This window comes from Rhinolophus sinicus, linkage group LG02 (genome assembly GCF_036562045.2).
Source record: "Rhinolophus sinicus isolate RSC01 linkage group LG02, ASM3656204v1, whole genome shotgun sequence".
Classification (NCBI taxonomy): domain Eukaryota; kingdom Metazoa; phylum Chordata; class Mammalia; order Chiroptera; family Rhinolophidae; genus Rhinolophus; species Rhinolophus sinicus.
In genome coordinates this window covers 134,710,108-134,732,786 of record NC_133752.1, presented here as the reverse complement: position 1 = coordinate 134,732,786, position 22,679 = coordinate 134,710,108, and the positions used below count along the sequence as shown (strand labels likewise).

The following is a 22,679-nucleotide window of genomic DNA, read 5'->3' as shown; positions in this document are numbered from 1 at the left end:
AACTATTTAACATACTGACTAGGTGGGTGGGTATAGAGAGTGCAGAGAACTAAATAAAATGGAAGATCATTTAGAAATGGAGATAAAAATAGCTCTGCAATAATGTTTGTCAAAAAAAAAGTCTAATCTATAGATGGATATAGGTCCATGTGGCAAAGAACTGTGACCTCTGCCAAGAGCCATGTGAGCGAGGCATCTTACAGTGAATCCTGCAGCCCCTGTCAAGCCTTCAGATGATGGCAGACCTGGCCAATGTCTTGACTGTGCAACCTCATGACAGACCCTGGGCAGAACCACTCAGCTAAGCCCCTCCCAAATTCCTGATCTACAGAAACTGTGAGGTAATAAATAAATGTTGAGTGAAGATGCTAAGTTTTGGGGTAGTTTGTGAGGTGGTAATAAATCACTAATACAATGTAACTTCAAATTTACAATTTAGCTGATGTTGTTAAATTAAGTCGAATGATGGTCCAGAGTAAGAAAAGGCATGCAGACCCTTCATTTTTCAGATAATTATTGTCTGATCAAAGCAGTGCCTTATAAAGTTTATACCTTTTCCTAATAAATGTTTTATTTAAAAAAATGTCACCTGCTTGTTCTAGAAAATTTAAAAACCATATAAAGTAGATGAAAAACCATATTTTGTTGCTCAGAGAAATTTGTTTTACTATTCTGGTATATGCCGTTTCAGTCATTTCCCCTCAGGTGTTGTTTTGTTTGTTCTACATTCTGCTTTTCTTACTTATTTATAAGAATATCCATGTTATTACCCTCAAAAATATCATTTTTAATGACTACATTGTATTCTGTTCAGTGAATGCACCAGGGTGTACTTCGTCCTCTACTGTTAAACATTCAGATTTTTTCACTCAAACTTTTAACTATAAAAAGCTCCTACCTCTGTGATACTCTGGATTCACATTTTCATAGATTGGAAACAAGGGGTTTTCTTGTTCACTCCGTAGCTTCCTTGCTCTGAGCACATCTCTTACACACTGATGCAAGTATACATATTGACACTAGGAGAGAGCAGAAAACATGTCAGAGGAAGGCAAATTCTCAAGTCTAAGGAAGGTGAGGGACTCTCACAAAATATCAACAGTAATGGGGTCTAATATGGCTAGCAAATTTCTTGATCATCACTTTCACAATGGTCGCTAGTACATAGTGGAGGGGCTGCTTTCTGTGTCCACTGAAAAGATAATAAAGGTAATGGGCAGAAAGGTGGTGTTTGTTCCTTTTTTCTTAGGTGTATGAATATTTATAGAATATGTTCTATGAGGGCCTACAACTATGTCTGGCACATAGTAGGTCCTCCACAAATATTTATTAAATAAATGAATGAATGCCAGACACTGTGCTATTGCTTTTTACATAAATAATCGCATTTGATCATTTTGAAAAATTCATCAAGTAGATATACTCATCCATATGAATGAGACTCAGAGAAGTTAAGTAATTTCTCCAAGGTCACACAGCTAATAAATGGGACCGTAAGATTTGATCCTGGGTATGTGACTTCAAATTTCATGTTCTTTTCACTACTTCAGTTTTCTTAGATGAATCCTAATTTCATTGCATTATTGAAAGAGAAGATCATTTCACTGTGTACTCTGCCATTTTGTTTCTTTTCTTTTGGGAATATAGTGAGAAAAAGGAGATGTGGACAACAGACCCCAGTGGACTATCAGTTCTTTGAGGGCAAGTTCAGTGTCTTATGCATCTTGGTTCTCTCAGCATTCAAGTCTGGCTCATGGAAGAATCTCAAAGATATTGGCTGACTGCAGAGAACAATAGAGGGTTACACAGTAAAGACAAACCCACCTGTCAACTATCTGGGAACTAACTACTTTCAAAATAGAAACAAATATAGAAGAGTCGGTGTTTTGGTGACCATCAAGACACCACAAAGACCTCCCTAGACAACAGAAGCTCAGCCACAGGCATTGTGCATCGGGCTCCCTTCCTCGCTCCCTACTGAGCTCTCTATAAGGGAGTGGATGTTCACGTGAAAGTGCTTGGCCTGAGGCTCCCTTAATGACACAGCAACTGCTCAGAGCCCAGAGAGAGAGGAGGTTGGGAGGAGAGCACAACACCAAGTGAGGAATGCTGGGCTCATTGTCTACCTCCAGCTGGCCTAGGCTGAATCAGAAGGCTTCATGGGATCTCCGTTTCTCTGTCTATTCAACAAGGAGGCCAAAGTCTCCTCTATAGCTAACATCCTGTGACCATTAAAGGGTATAAGACTTTGCGTTGCTGTCAACTAGACAGACCCCATGGTTAAAATGATCAGTGTGGTCCCGCCTTAGAATATCTTAAAGCTTTGAGATACAAAGTGAGACTATCAAATCTTCCCTCACAAATGATCTTTAAAAGTGAAAAAGTTTTGATTTTTATGGGTTGGCACTAGAAATGGACTCTGACTGGCTAGCATGGTCATCTACTTATGGGACTTAAGTAATGGAGGTCTGGTATAATCGTTAGATTAGGACAATTCAAAGAGAGAGCACAATCATAAATGAGGCCTGCACTGATATTTACAACTATTAATATTAATAGCTATTAACTTCTTTGCCTTTCTGCTCACAAACTCTGCTCACTTGTTATGAGGGTTTTATACCATCTTGATCTTGAAAATTCAAGGAGAGTACTATCCTGACAAGGGGTGCTAGTAGAGGCAGTCACTTCTTGCTGCCTTGAAAACAATCCACCAAATTATAGACACTTTCCTGCTTCCTCCTATCCAAAGCATGATTCACATTTTCAATTCTACGGGGATATTAAATTACTTTGGGACCTCAGCGTTCAGCTATGAATGAGCTCTTCTACCTCTATTCTATGTCTTATTAAGAAATTCTTCAACAATGATCTACCATGGGCTTTGAAACAAGTTAATATTCATTAATTTGCCTTGTCTTAAATATAAATTCTTCTTTTCCCAATAGAATGCCCCTTTGAAAATGATTACTACTAAAACCTTCAGGTTGATAATGTGCTTCCCACTTTATTCACGCAAAGCAGATAAAGTCTAATATATGAACCTCAGATCATAAAAGATCATTTTTTGCTCTGTCTAGCTAAAGCCTATCTAGGCAAAGCCTCAGTTCCATTCAATTTTGCCAATCATTGTAATATTAGGTAATATATATAGAATTATACTTAAGACCTTTTCATGGTCCAAGTGCAGAGTTTAGCAGAGGGGCAGGTATGTGAACAAATATCTATAAGGTGATAAACGTAAGACAGAATTATGTATAAAGCGTTATGGATAAGAAGAAGCCATCAGGTTCACTTCTGGGGGAGGAAAACATTAAGCTAGAGAGAAAAGGTGACACTTATAAGAACTGGAGCAAAGAAATAGTACATTCAAAATGACGCAAATGGCATGAAAGTGCACATATATTCTGGAAACTGTGAGTAGTCCAGTGTAGCTAAAATGTAGGGTTCATGGGTCATGGTAAACCCCCCAGGAAAATCCCCCATGTGAGCAGTCCCACAACATCCCACTGTTCGCTTCTCATGGGAAGCAGATGAGATTGACAGTCTGTGACTGTCACCTACTATTCTCTGCTCCATTTGAGTGCATATCTCAGAGTCAGCTTGGCCCAAGACAGGCTAACAGAGAAGTAGGGACACACTTATAAATCCCATCCCCTTTCTAATGCCTCTTTGTTTAGAAATCTTTGGTCTTTGATACACTTCTCAAAACTTGTGAAGACCTGCCTCCCTTAGTATCCCAAATAATGTAGAATAAAGTGGAGGCTGACTATTGCCATGGATGCAGAAGAGTAACCAGGGGTCAGAATGTCCTTTTGCCTTTCCTGGAACAGTCACCCACAGGGGCTCAGCTGTGGATCACACCCCTCGGTGCTCTGAGCCCTGTCAGCTCTGGGGCAGGGCTGCTGAGACTATGGAAGCAGCCTGACTGCAGCAGTCTTAAAGCAAGACAGGTACTATCTGCATAGTGTTTGGGATTTCATTTCCAACAGGAAAAAGAGAGAGAGAGAGAGAGAGAGAGAGAGAGAGAGAGAGAGAGAACATTTCTATCTTACTGCATCATGAACAGAAGAATCAAATTTTATTCTGGCCCGGGGAGCGGGAGGGACTTCCTTAATTTTGTCAGACCCTAAAACAATGGGGATGGGTGGTGTTACACCACGAAACTGGAGAAGTGAGCTGGGACTAGGTTACGGAGAGGCTTGTACATAAGGATGAGAGTTTGAACTTTCTTTTACAAGTGATGGAGAGCTTTCTCAGAATTTATGCGGGGAGCTGACACAGTTAGCTAGAGAACTTTGTTGGGGGCAGTAGTGATGAGGAGTGTTAGGACAGATGCTGGAGACAGGAGACCAACTAGGGGGCCACTGCAACAGGTCCGGGTGAGAGCAGGGCAGTGGCAGTGGCAATGGCGAGACTAGAACAGAGAGAAAGATGTTGGGTAGAACGGACAGGATTTTGTGGCTGTTTGAGTGTGGGAAGTGTAGGCAAAGAAGTCAGACCCCGGGCTTGGGCAATCAGGTAGAAGGCAAGGTGGGTGGAGACACCGTTACCTGAAACTGGAAGGAGTAACTGCAGGAGTGCTTTTGTTCTTAGTATTGTTCTTTGTTTTTTGAAGACAGATAATGAGTTTTTTGAGTTGACTGTAAGGCTTCCAGGTAGGACTTACTCATAGGCAGGGACTTAGGTGGATGCTGGGGAAGGAGAATGAGATTTGGGAAACATGAGCACGCATGTGGTTCTTGAGGCCATGGGAGGCAGTGGAGGACATCACAAAGATTAAAGGTGCAGTGAAAGAAGAGTGGCGCCTTGAGGACAGAAGCTTGGGGAACTTGAACAGTGAAGAGGCAACCTAAGGAACAAGAGCCACAGAATCCTCAGAGAGGCAGGAGGAAAAGAGGAAGTCAGGGAAAAGAAAGAGTTATATCCAGGGAGAAGGATGCAGAACTTTGGCACCTCGTGTTACCCTTGCCCTGGAAGTCAGGTAGTGCCTGCCTCATCATCAATAGGGAGTGCCTACTCATCACCAAAATGTATCTCCAGAGTTCTGGGCAGGTGTATGGAAGTGACACGTGGCCCAAGAAGCCTCTGACAATAACTAGGGAGCCTGAAAACACACACGTTAACAACGTAATCGTAGAATAGGTGTTCATTCATTTAACAGACAAAACTATTGAGGATAGAGAGAAGGAAAACATGTTCGTACCCTCTAGGAATTCAGAGTCTTTTAGAGAAAGCTGACAGATAACAATTATGATACAGTGTGATGTAATTCTGCAACCTTTAATGAAATAACAGAGCTAGACAGTGGTTACCAGTGGGTTCCCAAACTGTTGAGTGAAAGGCTAATGAGGAACATGATAGTGGATGGTCACTGTCAATTTCATCAACACTGAGAGAAAGACACAGACAGGAAGTACTTCCTGATGTGATGCAACAGGAAATACTCAGCACCACCCGTGAAGCGCTGTGGTGGTAAAAACAGACCTGAATTTAATCGAGCCTCACATTGGCTGACAAAAACTATGGAGAATGGAGTAATATTAGATTAGTGCAAAAGCTATTGCGGTTTTTGCAATTATTTTTAACCTTTTAAACCACAATTACTTTTGTACCAACCTAATACATGACCACCATAAAAAGTAGTCTGCCACGTCCACAATGTGGGAAAATCTACACAATAAATGAGCTGGTTTCATTAACAAATATAAGGCATGGAAAACCAAGTAGAGGGAGGGTTATTGTACATTAAGGGGGATTTAAAAGAGACTTCAACCATAAGCAATGTGTGGCCTCTGGATTCTAAAGCAAACCAAGTATACAATGTAACTTCTGAGATCATTAGAAATATTTAAATACTGATTGGATATTAGCTAATGTTAAGGAATTACGGTTAAAGTTCTTAGATGTAATGATCTTGTGGTCATGACTTTAAAAAGAGTCCTTATCCTATAAGTTGGCCCGGTCTCGCCAGCCTTGGGTCACAGGAGCTGGGTGGCAATTGATTAGGCAGTGGAAACTTTAATTCTGATCATAGTCCTGCTCTGTTTCCTTGTGAAGTCTTTATTAATTGTACCCTTACTTCAGGCATTGATTTTCCCATTTAGTTACAGCCTGTGAGTTGATCATTTTTTCCCACAGCCAAGCATGTCATGGCCAGCAGCATCTTAGATGGCCGTGCAATAGAATCGTTTTCCAGGAAATGGTGGCCTCCCACTACGCAAACAATATTTCAAGGTGAAATAATGTGATACATGGAATTTTCTTTAAAGCATTCCAATCAGGTCATAGGGTGGGGGAACAGTATATGTGGGATGTAGATGAAAAAAGAACCCACAATACTGATAATTGCAGAAGCTGGGGTTTGGGTAGATGGAAATTCATAACACTATTTTCCCTAGTTTTATGTATTTAAAAAAAATCCCATAATGAAATCAAAATGTGGTGTAATAATTGCTGTAATGCATGTACTCCAAGCCCAGGACAATAATGGTGTGGGCGCTGCCTGCAAGAGACAATGGCGCCAGTGTTTTCCCAAATGTGTTACAGAATATGAGATCTGTGAGATACTAGTAGGTGCTACCCAAGAAAAGAATTCAGGGTCAAGGTAGTTTGGGGAATAGTGGGTTGCACGAAGCTTAGGGGGTGCTTTATTGCAGGACAACCTTGTTTTGTGGAGCACAGCTGCCTACGCAGTTTTCACATGTACTGTGACTATACAAACTAGATGGTAACACGTAGAACTTTCTACCTCTTTGACCATGGGAATTCTTTTTTCTTTTAAAGAGGATTTTGCAGTTACATGGGAAACACAAAGGTAAGCGAACTTGGGCCTTGGAAGGCAATCACGCAGGGGAGTGACATGCTTGGTCCATGTGGGGACATAGACATGGCCCTGAGGCTTTGGGGCAGCGGATGTGGTGCTTAGGGCTTAGGATTCTCTACAGCAGTTTCAAGTCCCAGCGTGGCCACTTCACAGCTGTGTAAGTCCTTTAACCTCTGAACCTATCTTCTAGCCTGGAAATGGGAAATAATACCTCTCTCATCTGATTATTGTGAAAATTTAATGAGATAACATATTCAAAAATGTCCTGCAAATGCCAAAGGACTGTACAAATGGAAGCATTTATCCTTCACATTTAACATACACTCCTTTGGTGTCTCCAGAGTTGTGGGTGCAGCTGGGGTGGGCTGGAGGAGAGAAAAGATTGGACTCTGTTTCCTCTTTACTAATTGAAGTTCTTAGGTTCACCCACCAAACTACCTGAAAATGATCTTCAGGATGGCTTGGCGGTGGCCTTTCCTCCATGTATAACGCATTGATTTTTTTTTTTTAATCTGTCTTTCTTCCTACCTACCTGCAGAAGATGGGCAACCAGTGCAGTAAATATAAGGGTATACACACTGTCCTCAAGGTCACTGAGATTTGTTTTAAAATAACAAGTCTCAGGGGGGTGGGGGGTGGGAGATGAGGGTAAGGGGGATCAAACATATGGTGATGGAAGGAGAACTGACTCTGGGTGGTGAACACACAATGGGATTTATAGATGATGTAATACAGAATTGTACACCTGAAATCTATGTAATTTCACTAACAATTGTCACCCCAATAAATTAAAAAAAAAAACCCCAAAAAAACCAAGTCCTAGAAAACATGTATATTCAGTGTTCTTTCTCTTCCTAATGAGTCATAGTTACTTCCCCTTGTCAGATTAAAGCCCTGAGCATTTGCGGGGGGGAGGACCGGGGAATGCGGAGAATGTGGTCCGTGTCCTTCCGCCAGCAACCCTTACCTCGGTCTGGACCATGTGAACCCTGTGAAGTCTTAGGTCGTGCACTGCTCCGTAAATATCCACAGAGTCTTTGGAGTCTAATTGCTGGAGGATTCGATCCAATGCAATGAAGGTTCCGGTCCTACCCACACCGGCACTAGAAGAGATATCGAAGGAAAGCTGAGCCTTTTTATTCAATAGGCCTTTCAAGACTGCGTCCAGAGACTCTACCGAAGTCTTTCTTTTCCCTTCCAGGTTAAGGGAGAACATAGGAATACTTCTTTCTCTCCATGTGCTCTCTCAAAAAAATAGAACTTAGAGCCACTGCCTCTACTTCTTTCCTCCACCTCTCCCGCTCCACCAGGGGTAAGTACCGCTCCGCACTTGGTAACTTTCATTTCCATGCATGTTTTTATACTTTTCCTACAGCCATGTAAATCCATAAACAATATACTCATTTTATGTGTTACAAAAATTTACTAAAATGCTAACACGTTTCCTCTATCTTTCTGCCAAGTTTTCTACTCAATATTGTGTTTTGAGATTTATCCATGTTGTTATAAGTACGTCTAAGTTCTCTTAACTATTCTGTAGAGTTCATAAACCAGCGCTAATCCATTCCCTACTGCAAGATCAGTTTTAGTTTTTCTCTGTTAAAAATTGTGCGGCAGTGAACACCACTGCATACGCCTGTGGGTATTTTTCTAGGGTTGATATCTAGAAGCAGAACTACCATATCATAGGGTGTGAACACCTTAAACTTCATGAGGGTTTGCTCCCCCTGCCCACTCCCCAAAGTGATTGCATAGTCGGGGGATTTTTGATGCACATATTTGTAAGAAAAAGAACAGTCCCTCAGTGGTCCTGGGTGAAAATGCCTGCCATGTTCAGAAAGCAGGAAGCTCTTGAGCGCCTCACATGCCTATTAAAAGCATCAGGGTTCCAATGACATATAAAAGCAGGGCTCCTAGGGTGCTGGGCTGATTGGGAGAAAATGAAGCATTTGACATTTACTGTAGCAATTCCCTGCTCCTTATTTATTAGTGCTGTTTAGTTAGGGCTATCAAAGTGTTGCTGCAAACACTAATTAGCTAAACACCAGACTCCCCAGAGAGAGACAGAGACAGAGAGATAGGTGGATTGCTTGTTAGGCTGATTTTATGGACACATAATCTGAGGCAAAGAGAAGTCAAAGAGAGAACAGAAATTTAAGAGCAAAATTGGGTGCTGCAGATGGCAAGTGCTACTAAACCTGGAAGGAGGTCTAGGACACGGATCTTGAAGGAGAGTTAGGGCTTAAATAGGTGGAGGAGAGAGTGCTAAGGCCATTCCAAGGAGTAAGAATGGCAAGAAGCCAGAATAAGCATGTGCAGTCTCCTTCCAGCTAGAGTGGGAGAGAGTTTCTGGGAACTTGGCTTGGGGGTAAAATGGGGCCCCATTATGGAGGGCCTGGAAGTCACATAAGGCCTTTGCATTTTGTACAGCAGGAAAAGGAGCAAGAGAGAGAGATAAGGATGAAGAGTGAGGGTGAGAGAGAGGTGGGATGTGAAGAAAGCAGAGAAGGAGAAGTCAGTGAAAAGGAGTGAGGTTGGGGGAGGAGAAGGCGGAAGAGAGCGTAAGAACATCCTCTGGGCCTAAACAGGCTGGTAGGTCCAGATGAATCCTGCCCCCACTGGATGCCCCACGCTTCTGCCTGTTTTCAGACATCTGGCTGCCATGTTATTGGCCACTAGTCACCACGTACCTGCAATGCACCACGGTGGGCCCGGCCCCGGGTGTTCTGTTGATGTAGTCCCTGACGGTTCTCACAAACTGGATCAGGGACTGGGTAGTCTCTGGGACTCCATGGTCTGGCCACACCGTGTAGTGAAAATGGCGAATGAGTCTGTGTGCATCTAGCTGTTCCTCCTGTAAGAGCAGAGAGGACAATGAGAGGGCCGACCTAAGGCCCTTCACGTTTGACAACTGCGACAGGATGGGAGCCAGCGAAAATGGGATTCCCAGGTGTCCTTCATCTTTCCAAGCTGGGTTATTAAAACAAGTCAAACTAACATACGCTGCATATCCTAAACTCCCGGATGGTCCACTCGGGCAGTACGGACTCCGAAAGCATCTGAAGGATGAGGTCCCCGTAGTAGAGAGAATCCTGGTCCGCTGGCCAGTAATGGTCACATTTTACCTAGCGGAAGACAGACAGAAAAAAAAGTGAGTCTGGAAATGTGACTCCTCTGTGAACCTGGACTTTTCCTCCTCGACATATCTTCCTAAATTGGAAGTCAGGACCAGCTGCTAAAGCAATTTGACCATCTGCTTTGCATTAACCTGCTCATGGCCAGAGCTGAAGCTGGGCTCCTGCTGCAAGTGAAGGAGACACGCTGCTCAGGGAACATGCTCTGCAACCTCTGGATTCGTCTGCCTTTCAGGCAGTGTTTCATGGTTTTTTGTTGTTGTTGTTGTTGATTTCCTTAGCATTTCAGTTCCACCAGCTGATAAACCGTATCTTACAATGGTTCTTTCTGAAGAAAGATCTAGCTGGGCAGAGGAAGGTATAGTCTTCCAGGCCTGGTTTTGTTTATATTTTGATATCACTGTCCTAAGCTGGACTCAATACCTTGGGCCAAATGATCTTTGAAAAATCAGAACATTTAGCTTAGCTCATATTTATATGTAGAAAGATAGGAGAAAGAAGATTGTGGACATGTATTTATTGACCACAGATACGGGGGTACTCACATGTCATCTCTTTCATTCTCAAAGTAACCATATAAAATAGAGGATTACAAGTGCATGACAAGAGGTTTGCTTAATTTGTCCAATGAACTATTTTTCTTTGTTTCTGCAGACACAGCCCAAAGCTCCCTTCTCCTTCTTTTGTAAAAATAGGAGCAGAGCCAGTGACCCTAGCAAGGCATTTCTGCTCACCATACACTGAAGGATGGCACCCGTTCATCTGTCTGTGTCATGGACACTTCTGATAATCCCAGTCCTCAAACGGAAACACCTCTGACTGAAACTTCAGACCCAGAATCCAAATCGGGCATCACCTATTAGAGCGTTTTATAACTGAGTGGCTTAATTCACTAACGATGTTCTTACATGCTCCCTACTTGGCTTCTGTGGGCTTAACTTTTGATGGTGAAGAATTCCCTCAAGGTGTCGGGAAGCAAAGTTCAGAAGTCAGGAAGACTGTTTACTCACTCGGCCCTTCTCGACACACTGGGTCACCATGACAATGTTGTGAACATTCTGTTCCCACGCCATTTTCCAGAAGTCATCCTTAGTGCCAGGAAGAGGCCCCTGAGTAGCAATGTATTCTCTTCTGAAGTTGTTGCCCTGAGATGAATTTACAATATGGAGAGTCAGAAACAATGGGCCTCTTCAGAACTATAAACAAAGGGTTAGTGCTGCAGATTACATGATATGTAGGTCTTTGCCAGGCTCCTGATTTGAGAAAAAGATACTAACACAAGTGTCAAGGCTTGGGAGCAGGAAGGACATAAGGCCGGAACATTGCACTATTGTTAAGAGCCAAATTCCCTTTTATTAGGTTAGGTCTATTCTGAAAGGCAATGGAGGACTCAGGTGAAAATCTAGAAAACATTTCACCTGCAATTGTGTCTCTCTGTGTGTGTGTTTGTGTGTGTGTGTGTGTGTGTGTAAACTGTCTGAGGGACTGACGTTGATCAGGCTCTTTCCCTATTTATTCAACTTAGAAGTTCGTCATTTTGGATGATTGACAGTAGAATGTTAGTAAGAGGTGTCATGCAAGGGAAATTTAAGGAAAGAGAAACCACTGTTTATTGAGCACCTACCATATAACATGCCGTGGGACAGGACTTTCACAGATCTTATTTAATCTTAGCCACAACTCTATGAGCTAGGATACTTTCACCCACTCATTCTGTACTCCAGCAATACAGAATTCCTTGCAGATCCAAGTCAAAGCTCTTTCTTTCCTTGTCTCTCTTCAGGGCCTCTACATTACATCACCTCTGCCACTCCCACGTCCCACCCACCCAAACACTGACTCTCATCTGGCTATTCCTTATTTATCCTCCAAGTCTCAGCGTGCGGCCTGCTCTGAGGAGCTTTCCTTTATCTTTCTCTCTGCTGGGTGATGTTCTCCTCCTAGAAACTCCTTTGGCAACGTCTAGCTTCTTGCCACCCAGAGAGTGGTCGTCACACTAGCAACACGGGGCTCACCTAAGACTTTGTTAGAAATGCAGAATCCCAGGTGCCACCCCAGCCCTGCTGTATCAGAATCTGTATTTTAACAGGACCCCCAGATGATGTGGATCTATGTTAACGTTAGAAGCACTGCTCCAGCCTGTTTCTCATGCCATCGCCTTGTCACTTCCTGATGCCCCAACTCTGCTGAGAATTCCTTGAGAGTCAGGATTATATCTTACCTTATTCCTGTAACAGCTCAGTGTTTGACTTATAGCTAGCACTTACCGAGTGTTTATTGAATGAATGGAAGGTGCTATTTGAGATACGTATTACTTATCCTCATTGTTTGGAAAAGAAATGGAGGCCCAAAGCAGTGACATAACTTGCCCAAGGTCACAGAGTCAGCAAGGGGCAGAGATGGGATTGAAATCTGGATCTGTCTGACCTTAAAGCTTTTTCCACTGCAGTGTGCTCTAGGAAGTTGGCACGATGCTAGCCAGAATCTGAGCCTAAAAGTTTGACACAAACTTTGAGGTGTGTCTGTGGTTTTTCAAAAACCTAAATAACTTTGAATCAGCTTCCCTAACTAGGCAGCCTTAGCAGGGGCGATCGAGCTTCTTTAGAGAGCACTAATCTTGCCTAAGGGCTATAGAGAGAAAACAACCTGTGACAATGCATGCTGGGCTCATTATAATATCCTGTGACTATAGCCATTGTGAAAAATGGGCCTTAGCAGTGATCAAACTGGACACCCCATGTTTTATGGCAATCAGACATGGTCTTAAGCCTGTGTGCTTCCGGACCTGAGAACAATGCTAGCATACAGGAGGAGAGGTATCTGCAGTGTGGCCACCCATCAGAGCTTCATCCAGGCGTCCCGGCCTAGTGGCTCACTTACGGGGATGTAGCTGGCATTGATGTAGTCGGAGCACGGGTCATCATCCACATTGGACAGCTTCACTCGAGAGGCATCATCTGGAAAGAAGTGTTTTAAGAGAGATTTGTTACTGAGTCTTGGGGTGATTTTTCTGTGGTTTATGGAATGCTTGGTATTTGACATGCATTAGCTCTGATCCCCACAAGAGGCCCGTAAGGGACGTATTCTCATCTCCATTTTGCAAATGAGGCTCAGACAGGATAACTGACTTGCCCCAGGTTGCATAGGTGGCTCATAAACACACACCACACCCTTTGAGGGCGCCTCTATGCTTTCTTTTGTAACACTGACATTTGCCCAAGGAGTGTCCAGCACCCTCTCACTGCTTGAACAAATGCAGTCTAAAAAAACTACCTTCTATTGCTTCACATACAGGGTAAGGATAATAACTGTAACTGGAGGCTGTTAAGTAAACCTAGGTTGGCCTGTGCTATTGAGCCTGTTACTGCTCTGAGGCCTCGAAAGAGAAGCAGTAGGATCCCAGGGTGAAATGCCAACAGCAAAAGAGGCCTCACAGAACCAGAGCTGAAGCTGGTTACTGCTTATGTGGAGGGAAGTGCAATAACATGCAAGTCATTCCTTTGTAAACACATTCAGAGCCTCAGATCTTCCAAATCCAGCTACACCATATTTCTTTAGCTCCATTTTATTCCTGGGAAAGAGAAGAAACAGCTAGAGGAAGGCAGTATTACAAATTTCAACACAAAACTTACAGGGTAATATGTTGTTGTATCGATTTTTCCCTCTATTCTCCGGCAAGAGTGCAATGTCACACGATTGGTTTCGACCCACGTCTTTTAAGTCCTATCAGGTCAAAAATAAGTTTGCAAGTGGAGAATATGAAATAGGATACAGCAAATCACACAATCCTCGAGATACATAATACTATGAGAAGATGTACACTAGCTACTGTCTATGGAATGCTTGTATTCGACGTGCATTAGTCCGGATCCCCACCACAGCCTCCAACCCCTCACAGGAGGTATTTTTATCTCTATTTTACAGATAAAGCTCAGACAGGATAATTAACTTGCCCCAGATCACATGCGTTGCAAAGCAGGGAATCAAATCCAAAGCCTGGGAACTTTTCCACCAAACCACATTGTCTCCCATCAAGCAAATGGCCAGGTTAAGTAACTGACAGTGTTCCGTTTGCATTTGCAATTTGTTAATTCTTTCTTATCATCTGATTCAGGTAGCACTTTGTTTGCTGTGAGAGTCTGGATGTCACACTGGCCTGCGAGACTAGTCGGTATGTTAAGCAGAGAAGGGATTGGGGCGTAAAAGAGTGCTCAGCTGGGATCCTAAGTGTTATCCTAACTCCTGAGCCCAATCACTCTGTGATTTCACAATAGGAGTTGGGAGGGAAATTCTGCTCAGGACTAGGATGATAAAGCATCACTGCATCTGAGTTGTACCTCGTACTCCTTGGATAGAAGGTAGTTGGAGTCAGCCTGCAGCTTCATGAAGTGCCCTTCAAACTGGTTTACTTTTATTGGGCTATAGTTAAAATAGAACAGAAACAAAAGAAAATTACTGAAGGGACAATGCCATAACAAGTCAGAGCTGTATTTCAAAAACAGATAATATATAGTAATCAATGAGTTTTATCTCTTACCAAGAAGTTTTCCGGTTACTGGGACGGGAAGCCAAAAGAAGAACAAAGACCTCATTAGCGAACCTCACACAACACAATCAACTCATCTTTCAATAACCCGTGTGACGGAAGATGTGGTGCTCACCCTTTCTGGCCCAGGTTCAAGTGGACAGATAATGGTCGATCCCGGCGGATGCTCAGGTGGGCAGAGGGCCTTTCTCGACCATGGCTGCAACATAAGGGAGAGGATTATATTCTGATTATGAAACTCGACTTCAACACATTTTCCCACTTATGGTAAGGCTGTGCGTGTTTGTGCAAATATGGATTTTTCAGTATTCATGTAGATTTTCACTCAGCCAACATCTCTTTGAGGGAGGAAAGGAGAGGAAGAACACAAAGAAGAAATAGATTTTTCCCACTCAGAAACAGATCTCTGCAATAGCTGAAGATTCGTCTTCTGGTTTTTGGCGACAGGTCACAATCACTTCCCACACTCTCAATAAAACTTTCCTTAAAAACAGTCCCAGTAAACCTTAGATGCAAGACATGACTGCAAAAGAGAGGACAGTGTGCCAAAGAAAACAATTCCCTAAGAGAGGAGAGAGAGTGTGGCATGGGACCACATGCTATTTGATGCTTTTTGGTCTCTCCTTAAATTAGCATGGCAGATCTGAGCCACAAAACGGTGATGTCAACCATACTTTTCAGCATATTTCAGAAAAGTACTTGGGCACAAAATTTGCAGACATCTCTGTCTTCATGGGGAGATCGAACCACACACAAAATATTTTTCTTTTCCTGTGCAAAAAGAGTTATTTCACATTCAAATGAAGTCTACACATGGCCCCTCAGCCATTTGGGAAGGGTAAAATTCATCAACGGTCTGTAGAGAGGCAGAAAAAAAGTGAGTCATGGTTTTAGTGTTTGCTGTAGTTTCTCTTGAGAAACAATAAAGGCGAATTAACCTAGAGAAATTGTTTTCCCTTCTTACTGTTCAGGCTAAAGGGCATTTCCAGTTGCATCTTTCCAGTTGTGGGCCCAATCGCCAAAGGATTGTGTGTACTCACCTCGCTTTCTGTCTGCAGATGAATAAGGCAACAACAGCCACCAGCATGCCAATTAAGAACAGACCAGCACTCACACCTTCAATTACTCCGAACAAAGGCTCTACAATAATCCAGATGGAAACAACAAACCCAGGTGGGAACATTAGTGCTAAAGAATCAGTAAGGGAGGTACTGAAGCCCTACCTCCCAGGAACCTTATTACAGAAGGAGTGGAACGTTGCCCACACTGAGGCATTTATTATCTAAAGGCTAGGAGTACGCAGCTGAGAAGATGCAATGCTGGCTACTACCTTGTAACGGCAGGTTGGTCATTATACTTTTGAACTTAATGGTGTTTAGCTTTTAAGGGATTTTGCGCTTGTATGTAAAGCTTGGGGCACCTGAAATAAAGGCCAGTAATTTGACATCAAAATAAAAATGCTGTTTCATGTGTATGAAACAAGTTACAGCATCTGAGACTTGGGCAAATCCAGTGAATTGCTGAGAGTTATTTTAACAAAATCTCATTTCTTTTTCTGGTATGATAATGGCACTGGGAGTTTATGAACAGGTCAGGGTAGCCCGATTTTTGAACAATTTAATTGAAATAGAATTCACACGTCATACAATGTATCCATTTAAATTGTATAATTCAATGATTTTTAGTATAGTCACAGAGTTTTGCAAACATGTTCACATTCATTTTATAACATTTTCATCATTCCCCTTCCCCCAAAGAAACTCCACGCCCCTTAGCTATTATTCTCTATTATTCCCTCTCCCTAACCCCTGGCAACCACTAATCTACTTTCTGTCTTCACAGATTTGCCTTTTCTGGACATTTCACATAAACTGAATCATAAGTACGTGGTCTTCTGTGATTGGCTTCTTTCAGATAGCATAATGTTTTAAAGGTTCATCCATATTGTAGCATTAATCAGTATTTCATTCTTTTTTATGGCTCAATAATATCCCATTGTATGGATATGTCAGTTTTGTTTATCTAATCATCCATTGATGGATATTCGGGTTATTTCTATTTTTTTTGGCTATTATGAATAATGCTACCATGAACATCTGTTTACAAGTTTTTGTGTGGATGTATGGTTTCATTTCTCTTGGTTATATACTTAGGAGTGGAATTGTTGAGTTAGATGGTAACCCTAAGTTAAGTTTTGAGGAACTGCAAAACTGTTTTCCAAAGCAGCTACACCATTTCAGTTTCATAAGCAATGTATATGGGTTCCAATTTCTCCATATCCTTGCTAATACTTGTTGTGATCCTTTTTCTAAAACAGATTTTTATTAAAATATAGCTAACATACAACATTATATCAGTTTCAGGTGTAAACAATAGTTATTCAACATTTATGTACCTTAAGAAATGATCACCATGATAAGTCCAGTAACCATCTGACACCATACCACGCTATCACAGCATTATTGATTGTATTCTCCATGCTGTACATTACATTCCCATGATGTATTTGTTTTATATTTGGAAATTTGAACCTCTTATTCCCCTTCATTTTTTCCCCCCTTTTTAAATTTTTCAATTACAGCTGACATTCAGTATTATTTTATACTAATTTCAGGTGTACAGCATAGTGGTCCGACATTTATATAATTTAAGAAGTGACTCCCCATGATTCGTACCCACCTGGTATTTTACATAGTTATCACCATACTATTGACTATATTCCCTATGCTTTACATCCCCATGACTATTTTGTAACTACCAATTTGTACTTAATGCCTTCACCTTTTTCAGCCTGTCCCCCAACCCTGTTCCCATCTATCACTCCAACATATCAAGTACTCATCGGACACCATACGTAGTTATTACAATATTACTGACTATATTCCTTACGCTATACCCTACATCTCCATGACTATTTTGTAACAACCAATTTGTACTCCTTAATCCCTTCCCCTTTTTCATCCATTCCCAGGCCCTCTCCTGTCTGGCAACCATTAAAATGCCCTCTGTTTCTATGAGTTTGTTTCTGTTTTGTTTGTTTATTTTGTTCTTCAGATTCTATATAAAAGTGAAATCACATTGTATCTGTCTTTTGCTGTCTGACGTACTTCACTCAGCACAATACTCTCCAGGTCTATCCGTGCTGCTGCAGATGGTAAGAATCCATACTCTTCCTTTCCAGGAGAGTATATACACATATATACACACACATATATATATATATGTATATATATGTGTATATATATATGTATGTATATATGTATCTATATATATATACGTGTATATATATGTGTGTGTATACGTATATATATATATATATGTATGTATGTGTGTGTATATATATATATATATATATATATATATATATATATATATATACACTCTCCTCTTTATCCATTCTTCCATAGATGGACACCCAGGCTACTTCCACGTCTTGGGCATTGTAAACAATACTACAATGAACATATGGAGGCACACATCCTCTCAAAGCAGCATTTTGGGTTTCTTCGAATAAATTCCCAGAAGTGGGATTACTAGGTCTTTCTTTGTGTCTTATTATAGCCTTTGTTTTAAAGTTTATTTTGTCTGGTATAAGAATTGCTACCACAGCTTTTCTTTCTTTTTCCATTTTCATTTTCATGAAATAAATTTTTCCATCACTTAACTTTCTGTTTGTAGGTATCTTTCAATCTGAAGTGAGTTTCTTGTAGGCAGCATATGTAAGGGTGTTATTTTCTTATCTATTCAGCCAGCCTATCTTTTGATTGGAGTGTTTAATCCATTTACATTGAAGGGAATTGTTGATAGATATGTAGCTATTGTCATTTTACTATTCATATTTTTTATTTGTGTGTGTGTGTGTGTGTCAAAGAAATCCCTCTAATGATATAGGTTTGGTGGTGAGGAACTCCATTGTCTGGGAAGCTCTTTATCTGTCCTTCAATTGTAAATAACAGCTTTGCTGGGTAGAGTAGTCTTGGTTGTAGGTCCTTGGTTCATTACTTTGAATATTTCCTGCTAATCCCTTCTGGCCTGCCAAGTTTCTGTTAAGAAATCAGCTGATAGTCTTATGGGGGCTCCCTTGTAGGTAGAACTAACTGCTTTTCTCTTGCTGCTATTAAGGTTCTCTCTTTGTCTTTAACCTTTGCCATTTTAATTATGATGTGTCATGGTCTGGGCCTCTTTTGGTTCATCTTGTTTGGGACTCTCTGCACTTCCTGGATTTATATGTTTATATCCTTTGTCAGGTTAGGAAAAATTTGCATCATTATTTCTTCAAATAGGGTTTCAATTCTTGCTCTCACTCTTTTCCTTCTGGTACCCCTATGATGCAAATGTTGATATGCTTGATGTTTGCCCAGAGGCCCCTTAAACTCTCCCCATTTTTGTGGATTCTCTTTTCTTTTTGCTGTTCTAATTGGGTGTTTTATGCTACCTTATCTTCTAAATCAATCCTCTGCTTCAGCTAATCTACTATTGATTCCCTCTAATGTATTTTTCATTGAAGTTATTGTATTCTTTACTTCTGACTGATTTTTTCATGTTTTCTATATCTATTTTTATGTTTCCTATCTCTTTGTTGAAGTTCTCCCTGAGATCATTGAGCATCCTCATAACCAGTGTTTGCAACACTGCATCTTGTAGATTGCTTGTCTCCATTTTATTTAGTTCTTTTTTGGAGCTTTATTCTGTTCTTTTATTTGGGAAATGTTTCTTTGTCTCCCCATTTTGGCTGCCTCCCAAAATGCTGCTTGGTTTGTTTTTATGTAGGGCTGCTATGCCTTGTGGTCTTAGTAGAATGGCCTGATGTAGTAGGTGTCCTGTGGGACCCACTGGTGCAGTCTCCCTGGTCACCAGAGCCAGGTGCTCCAGGTGTGTTCCTTGTGTGGGTTGTATGTGCCCACCTATTGTAGGTAAGACTTGATTGCTGTTTGCATGTCAATGAGAGGGATTAGCCCTAAGGCTGACTGGTTGTGAGGACTAACTGTGACTATAGTATAGGAACTGTTGTGCAGGGGCTGACCCTACAGAGCAGGGTTTGCTTTAGCAAAATCCTGGTGCCTGCCCAGTGTGTCCTTTCGGTGGATTGTGCCCAGAGGCAGCCAGGTAATGCTCTGACCTAGTCAGAAGCTGGTCCTGGGCCTGCCAGCCCCAGGGCCTCCTAGGAGGGGACTCATTGCAGGTGAAGTTCAGCCTCAGTCTGTGCCCTGCCCAGGGCCACCTGGCATGATCCACAAAGCAATCTGCAGATGGCTGCTACCCACACTGTGCTTGGAGGTGACTTGAGAAGCCAAGCTGTGAACCAAGGCTGGCTACTACTATTGCCAGCCTTAGGACTGCTTAGCCAGAGGTTTGGGAATGCTGAAGCCAAATGCTGCTTGGTTGGGTTTTATGAATCTTTGAGAGATTTTAGGAAAGTCTACAGCATGAGTCAAGACAGGCTGTTTATATGGAAAAGCCCCTGGAAGCGATTCGGGTATACTTGAAAGTTGGGTGGGGTGTAGTCTCAGGGAATCACTAGGGAGGGGCAGATGAAAGATGATAGCCAGTTTGATGGAGACTCAGGGCGTCTGCCTGTATCTGCATGCAGGGATGGGGAGGGCTCAAGAAATAAACAATGGCTTCTGCCAGCTCCTCCGTCAGGGCGAAAGCTGCCCCTTCAGCCCTCATCCTGAAGGCAGACAACTCAGTTCCTCCCCATACGTCCCTGGCACCTTTTGAGCTGCTGCCCCAGCATGGGAACTCAGAGCGAGTGAGTCCATCAGCAAGTAAGTCCATGTGTGGTCCCTCTAAAAGGAGTGTCTGGGAGTGCAGCCACCCTCCTCCTCACATGGCCATAATCTCTGCTGGTTTTCAAAGCCAGAAATTATGGGGACTTCTCTTCCCATCACTGAAACCCTGGGTTGGGGAGGGGCAGAGACCCCTTGCTCCTCAGGGGGACCTCTGAAGCCAAGTTATCCATCCCAAGTTATTCTTCCCACACTGATGTGGGACCAGACCAATCTGCATCTCTGCCCCTCCTACCAGTCTCAAGGTGGCTGTTTCTGTATGTCTATAGTTGTAGGGTCAGCTAGAATTCAGGTGATTTTCTATAGTTTAGTTGTAACTGATCTGGTCCCTAGAGGAGGTGAGAATAGCATTTGCCTATTCCACCATCTTGACTGGAAATCTTGTTACTGTCTATTTGATTACAGCCATCCTAGTGGGTGTGAAGTGGTATCTTATGGTTTTGATTTGTATTTTCCTAATGACTAATCATTTTGAGCCTCTTTTCATATGTTTATTGGACAGTTGTAGTATCTTCTTTGGAGAAATGTCTATTCACATCCTTTGTCTTTCTTATTATTGAGTTGCAAGGTAAAGTTATTTACATATTCTGGATATTCAAACCTTATCAGATATATGATTGGCAAATAGTCTCTCCCATTCTGTGGGTTGTCTTTTTACTTTCTTTATGGTCTCCTTTGAAGTACAAAAGTTTTCAAGTTTGATTAAGTCCCATTTATCTATTTGTTGTTGTTTTTGTTGTTGCTTGTGCTTTTGGTGTCATATTTAAGAAACCATTTCCTAATCAAGTTCACAAAGATTTATTCCTAGGTTTTCTTTTAAATGTATTATTGTTTTAGCTCTTACATTTAGGTCTATGAAGTAGCCCATTTTTGAAGTTTCATTTTAAGCCTGTGGATTTGTTTATTCAATGTTGCTTTTCAAGACTCATCAAATTAACACAATCATATTTCTTTTAATGTGGTTAATATTCTTTTTTTTTGTATATGTTTACTATCTTCCTTTACTAGGTTATATAGATTTTTGTTGTATAACTACCTCAAAGAGGAAACTATTGTGTTTACAAAGCCCTACTTACATTAAATTATAAGCAAACACATCTAAATCCTCTTAACTGTGTTCTGATCTCTTTTTGGTATGAAAAGTGGGAGATTATCCCTATATTTGGCATAAATAGATGGGAGTGTTTGTGAGGCTGAGTCATTTTTTGTCATGCAGCATGACAGACTGTTTTAGCTATAAAGAAGAACTTACTGAGACCAAGCATTGTGAAACACTGGCTACAGGAAAAGGCTGTGACAGATAATGGTATCAAGGAACAATGTATTGAAAAATGATGCTATTCTTAGCCTGATAGAAATATTCCAAAGCAGTGCAGTACAGAGGTTAAGGATTCAGGCAGAAAAGTGTCAGCTATCTTTCCCAGCTCTACTAGGCTTTATTTAGCATGGTCAATGAAGGTCTTTTTGATAAGAGGACACTTGCACAGAAATCTGAGTTACTTAAATTCTTGGTGCCTCAGGTCCTCAGCTTTAAAACGGGGATGATATAGAGAACCCTAAAGTTTCCACCAAAATACTATTAGAACAAATAAAGGAATTCAGTGAAGTAGCAAGATACACAGTTAATGTTCAGAAATTGGTTGCATTTTTATACACCAATAATGAACTATCAGAAATAGAAATTAAGAAAACAACCCCATTTATAATTGCATTAAAAAAACTCCCACAACCTAGGAATAAATTTAACCAAAGAGGTTAAATTATAAGACATAGAAGAAAATTATAAAACATAGAAGAAAGAAATCAAAGCAGATACAAATAAATGGAAGGCTATACTAGGAAGAATTAACATTGTTAAAATGTTCATACTACTCAAAGCAATCTACAGATTCAGTGCAATCCCTATCAAAATACCAATGGCATTTTTTTACAGAACTAGAACAAATAATCCTAAAATTTTTATGGAACCACAAATGACCCCGAACAGCCACAGCAATCTTGAGAAAGAAGAACAAAGTTGGAGGTATCAAACTACCTGATATCAAACTGTACTACAAGGCTACAGTAATCAAAACAGCATGTTACTGGCATAAAAACAGACACACAGATCAGTGGAACAGAATAGAGAGCCCAGAAAAACCCACGCCTATAGGGTCAATTAATCTATGACAAAGGAGGCAAGAATATACAATGGGGTGAACAGAGTTTATTCAACGAATGGTATTGGGAGAACTGGGCAGATACATGCAAAAAAATGAAACTGGACTACCTTCTTACTCCATATACAAGAATAAACTCAAAGTGGATTAAAGACTTAAATGTAAGACCTGAAACCATAAAACTCCTAGAAGAAAACATAAGCAATAAACTCTCTGACATTGCTCTTA

The 22,679-nt window shown here is 41.4% G+C and overlaps 1 protein-coding gene across 4 annotated transcripts in view; it reads right to left on the bottom strand.

Moving 5' to 3' along the window:
- Positions 1-22,679, bottom strand: part of PTPRB (protein tyrosine phosphatase receptor type B) — a 123,375-nt gene that overhangs the window by 6,000 nt on the left and 94,696 nt on the right. For all 4 annotated transcript variants that reach the window (XM_019748966.2, XM_074325419.1, XM_019748967.2 and 1 more), the window contains 11 exons: positions 15,544-15,643; positions 14,619-14,702; positions 14,495-14,512; positions 14,295-14,376; positions 13,590-13,680; positions 12,838-12,914; positions 10,968-11,102; positions 9,826-9,948; positions 9,514-9,677; positions 7,791-7,926; positions 899-1,019 (listed from right to left, as the gene is read on the bottom strand). In XM_019748966.2, the coding sequence (XP_019604525.2) occupies positions 899-1,019; positions 7,791-7,926; positions 9,514-9,677; positions 9,826-9,948; positions 10,968-11,102; positions 12,838-12,914; positions 13,590-13,680; positions 14,295-14,376; positions 14,495-14,512; positions 14,619-14,702; positions 15,544-15,643 (1,131 nt within the window). The remainder of the gene's footprint in view (positions 1-898; positions 1,020-7,790; positions 7,927-9,513; positions 9,678-9,825; positions 9,949-10,967; positions 11,103-12,837; positions 12,915-13,589; positions 13,681-14,294; positions 14,377-14,494; positions 14,513-14,618; positions 14,703-15,543; positions 15,644-22,679) is intronic.